This window comes from Artibeus jamaicensis, unplaced genomic scaffold (genome assembly GCF_021234435.1).
Source record: "Artibeus jamaicensis isolate MK-2021 breed Jamaican fruit bat unplaced genomic scaffold, CSHL_Jam_final scaffold_1689, whole genome shotgun sequence".
In the NCBI taxonomy this organism is placed as follows: domain Eukaryota; kingdom Metazoa; phylum Chordata; class Mammalia; order Chiroptera; family Phyllostomidae; genus Artibeus; species Artibeus jamaicensis.
In genome coordinates, this window is record NW_026522029.1 from 7,267,150 (window position 1) to 7,271,651 (window position 4,502).

At 55.7% G+C, this 4,502-nt stretch overlaps 1 protein-coding gene across 1 annotated transcript; it reads left to right on the forward strand.

Moving 5' to 3' along the window:
- Positions 1–796: 796 nt before the first annotated feature.
- On the forward strand, positions 797–3,315 carry KCNA2 (potassium voltage-gated channel subfamily A member 2). Its single transcript, XM_037152470.2, has 2 exons — positions 797–835; positions 1,280–3,315. The coding sequence occupies exon 2, from the start codon at positions 1,437–1,439 to the stop codon at positions 2,934–2,936; it is 1,500 nt and encodes a 499-aa protein (XP_037008365.2). The 5' UTR covers positions 797–835; positions 1,280–1,436; the 3' UTR covers positions 2,937–3,315.
- Positions 3,316–4,502: the final 1,187 nt, after the last annotated feature.

Genomic DNA, 4,502 nt, shown 5'->3' on the forward strand with positions numbered 1-4,502 from the left:
GGGGATACCCGAGGGCGACTCAGCCCTGGGTCCCAGCCAGCCAGCTTTGCAGAGGCGACCTTTCTGTGTGAGGAGTCTCCCTGGATGAGCTCTAAAGGAGTGTGTTGGGCGTCTGTGGGGACTGTCCTCCCTCCAGCACCCTGCGGAGGTCAGAGCTTGTAGTAAGCTGCAGTGGAGGAGGCTCTTCCCCTTCCAGACGCTGTGTCCTGACCTAGGACTGGGAGGGCTTTGGCCAGAGTCCCTCTTGCTGGCTGCTGAGGACCAACAGGGGATCTGGCTCAGCCCAGGGAGGCCCCTGGAGAGGCAGGCCCAGCCAAGCCGGGAGGCTTGTTCCTGGGAGAAAAGGCTTCCAGCTGATGGAAGCCTGCCCAGATGAGGCTGGAAGGCTGAGGGGTAGCCTCAGGTGTGACTCCAGTGGGAATGGAAGGCACATGGAAGGGAGGCTGCCAGAGCCCTCCTAGCGCTTGGCAGCGGCTGCCTGAGAGCCCCGGTTCCGCCTGGCTGCTGCTTTTCCAAGCAGCGTTGCACCTCCTGAGGACAGCCAGGAGGACTCCAGCTTTTGCTGACCTTTGCATCTCGCCTCCTTCCTTCCAAAGGTTCCAGACCCAAGTGCAGCTCTCCTGGAATCCCACGTGCCCCTGCAGCCCACCCAGACCCTGAGCTCACCTCCAGGACCTGGAACCTGCCCTCCTGCCCAGAATGACTCACCATTATTTCTAGCTCAAGCGTGGAGACGTGATGGGGAGTCAGGCTGCCTGTTTGTGTAGCTAGGATTCCCTCACCATCTAATCAGCTCTGCAAGGGAGAGAGCTCTAGAAGACCCCTGCCTTGCCAGGTAAATCGGTCTGTTATTTAATAGCAGCCACGTGTAGTTGTTGCGGTGGGCACACTGCGGGAAACCCAGGTCCAAGCCCTGTTACTGGGAACACTTCCCAGGGTGCAGGGATCTGAAAGGCATCACTTCAGCGCCCGCTGGATGGCTCTCTTCCAGCCTCCAGAATTGGACTGTGTGCCTCCATGTGGTGGGTGCAGAGGGGCCGGTACTTCCCCTTACCCCCAGGGCAGGGCATCCCAAAGCGTTCTTGAGGAGACTTCTAGCTGCTCCTCCCCTGTAAGCCCCAGCCAGGGTGTAAGGTGAAATTCAGTTGTGCTTGTCAGTGGTGGCAGTCATGCTTCTGAACTCTTGTCTAGGAGACAGGGGTGAGGGCACACACTGGCAACCCCAGCCGGGCTGCCAGTGTGGAGTGGTCTCATGTCTTTAACTGCCTCTGTCTTTCAGCCAAGCTGTGCCACTGGCCCTCAGGGAGCCCTCTGGGCTCTCCAGCAGGAGCCAGGCCCATGCTCCCGTGTGCCCCGAGGCCATCAGCCGCACCTTGAGCTCTCTGCCACCAGGCATCTGGAAGGCGTAGCGTGAGGAGCTTCTCTCAGTCCCAACTATGACTGTGGCCACCGGAGACCCAGCGGACGAGGCTGCTGCCCTCCCTGGGCACCCGCAGGACACCTACGACCCAGAGGCCGACCACGAGTGCTGCGAGAGGGTGGTGATCAACATCTCAGGGCTGCGGTTTGAGACCCAGCTGAAGACCTTAGCTCAGTTCCCAGAGACCCTCTTGGGGGACCCAAAGAAGCGGATGCGGTACTTCGACCCCCTGCGAAATGAGTACTTTTTCGACCGGAACCGCCCTAGCTTTGATGCCATTCTCTACTACTACCAGTCCGGGGGCCGGCTGAGGCGACCCGTGAATGTGCCCTTAGACATATTCTCGGAAGAAATTCGGTTTTACGAGCTGGGGGAAGAGGCGATGGAGATGTTTCGGGAAGATGAAGGCTACATCAAGGAGGAGGAGCGGCCCCTGCCCGAAAATGAGTTTCAGAGACAGGTGTGGCTGCTGTTTGAATACCCAGAGAGCTCGGGGCCCGCCCGGATTATAGCTATCGTGTCGGTCATGGTGATCCTGATCTCCATCGTCAGCTTCTGCCTGGAGACGCTGCCCATATTCCGGGACGAGAACGAAGACGTGCACGGCGGCGGGGTGGCCTTCCACGCCTACTCCAACAGCACCATCGGGTACCAGCAGTCGACCTCCTTCACCGACCCCTTCTTCATTGTGGAGACCCTCTGCATCATCTGGTTCTCCTTCGAGTTCCTGGTGCGGTTCTTCGCCTGTCCCAGCAAAGCCGGCTTCTTCACCAACATCATGAACATCATCGACATCGTGGCCATCATCCCCTACTTCATCACCCTGGGGACGGAGCTGGCTGAGAAGCCAGAGGATGCCCAGCAGGGCCAGCAGGCCATGTCGCTGGCCATCCTCCGTGTCATCCGGCTGGTAAGAGTCTTTAGGATTTTCAAGCTGTCCAGACACTCCAAAGGGCTCCAGATCCTAGGGCAGACCCTCAAAGCCAGCATGAGAGAGTTGGGCCTCCTGATCTTCTTCCTCTTCATCGGGGTCATTCTCTTCTCTAGTGCTGTCTATTTCGCTGAGGCTGATGAACGAGACTCCCAGTTCCCCAGCATCCCGGATGCCTTCTGGTGGGCAGTCGTCTCCATGACAACTGTAGGCTATGGAGACATGGTCCCGACTACCATTGGGGGAAAGATAGTGGGTTCCCTGTGTGCCATTGCAGGTGTGTTAACCATTGCCTTACCAGTCCCCGTCATAGTGTCCAATTTCAACTACTTCTACCACCGGGAGACAGAGGGAGAGGAGCAGGCCCAGTACTTGCAAGTGACCAGCTGTCCAAAGATCCCGTCCTCCCCTGACCTAAAGAAAAGTAGAAGTGCCTCTACCATTAGTAAGTCCGATTACATGGAGATCCAGGAGGGGGTCAACAACAGTAACGAGGACTTTAGAGAGGAAACCTTGAAAACGGCCAACTGCACTCTGGCCAACACAAACTATGTGAATATCACCAAAATGCTAACCGATGTCTGATCGCAGCCTAGTCACACGCTCGCAGTTCAATGGGACTAAGTGCAGACACTGCGTACGAGCCTGCGTCCTAGTCAGTCCGTCCCACCGTGTCTCTGGTTCTGCATGGAGAGCCATAGTCGTGCAAGTGACTTTTGAACTTTCAATTTTTTTTTTTGGTCTAGAACACAGAGTAGCTATCCATGGCTCTCACACGAACCTTCATCACCGGTTGAGGGGTTTCCAAAGATGGGGAGTCGCCAACAGAGCCAGGATTTGAGGCCACCTCATAGCACATACGTCACCTGCCATGTGAGATCCACCTTTCCTTCCTGATTCGATGCACGCAACACAGTGCCCAACAGGTGCACCCCCGCCCCCACCCCCACCCATCTGAGTCCACCTGCACAGAGGAGAACCACGGTAGCTTAGCTTTAAAGCACTGGTAATTACTGGAGAGGTCATCCCCATGCTGCATTAGAGCGCACGGTCCCATGTGTCGGAATTCCTGTCTCTGTCCCAGGCTGGGGTCTGCGAGTCGCAGCTGCCGAGTATATGCTCCAGAGGCTCATGTTTCATAATGGAAAATGCTGCATTTGATTTTTTTTTTTCTCTGCAGTGTCGATGAGAGGGAAGCCCGGGTGGGGGAGGGACAGTTAGTGTGACCGATGTGAGTCGTCAAGTTTCACATTTGCTCCCGGAGGCCTGTGGGGAGAAGCTGACCAACCCAGGGACCTCTCCACTTCAGATCTCACCACTTTCGCAGGCTTCAGGGTCACAGAAGCACCTCCCGTCTCCGCGGGACACGGGGGTTTGCAGACGTCTGCTTGCCCAGCGCTGTGGGCCAGCCACAGGGACGCTGCAGTGACATTTCCCAGTGATGCAATCGAGCTGCATGGGTGTTTGCTGCATGACTCTCAATATTTAAAACACAGGAGATAACCTATTTTCTTAGTAGCCTATACAGTATTCACATGTAGAGTATTAAAGCCGAGGAGTGGCATCGAACTAGGGTTTTTTTCCCATCAGAAGATAAAAGCCCTCGGTCAGGAGAAAAAAGAGGCTATTGGGAAGGGGGACCCAAAACTTCTGGCCCCCCAGCCCTCCCCATACCTGTTCTTCCGGATGGGGGCACAGACCTCCGCAAAGCCAGGAGAGTGGGCGGGGCGGCAGTGCCTGAACACCTCACTGCCCCTTAGGAGTTAACTGAGCCGCAGGCGCGACTGTGCAGCCGACTAGGGCGTCTGGTCCCGAGGAAGGCGGATCTGTGGATCCTATGTATATATCTATATATACCTATATATATCTCTATATAAATATACATCAAGTGTCTCCTTCCCAAGCTCCTCTACCCAGCAAGCTCTAGAGACAATTGTATTCGAACCTTGTATAAGCTGATGCAATATTTTTGACACAGGGCAATTGACGCATGTGCCGGACTATGTGCACTATCGTGTGTGTGCATATGTACACGTATACATATGTGTGTGTACGTTTCTATGCACACACACTCACATATATCTTCACTCTCGGGAGTTTGGGTTCTGGAGCAGATCCACTGCTCGGTGGGCTGGTTATCTAAGAGGCCTC

Bases quoted from the DNA above. Each gene is read 5' to 3' on its own strand.
- KCNA2 (XM_037152470.2), top strand. From the start codon at position 1,437: ATGACTGTGGCCACCGGAGACCCAGCGGACGAGGCTGCTGCCCTCCCT.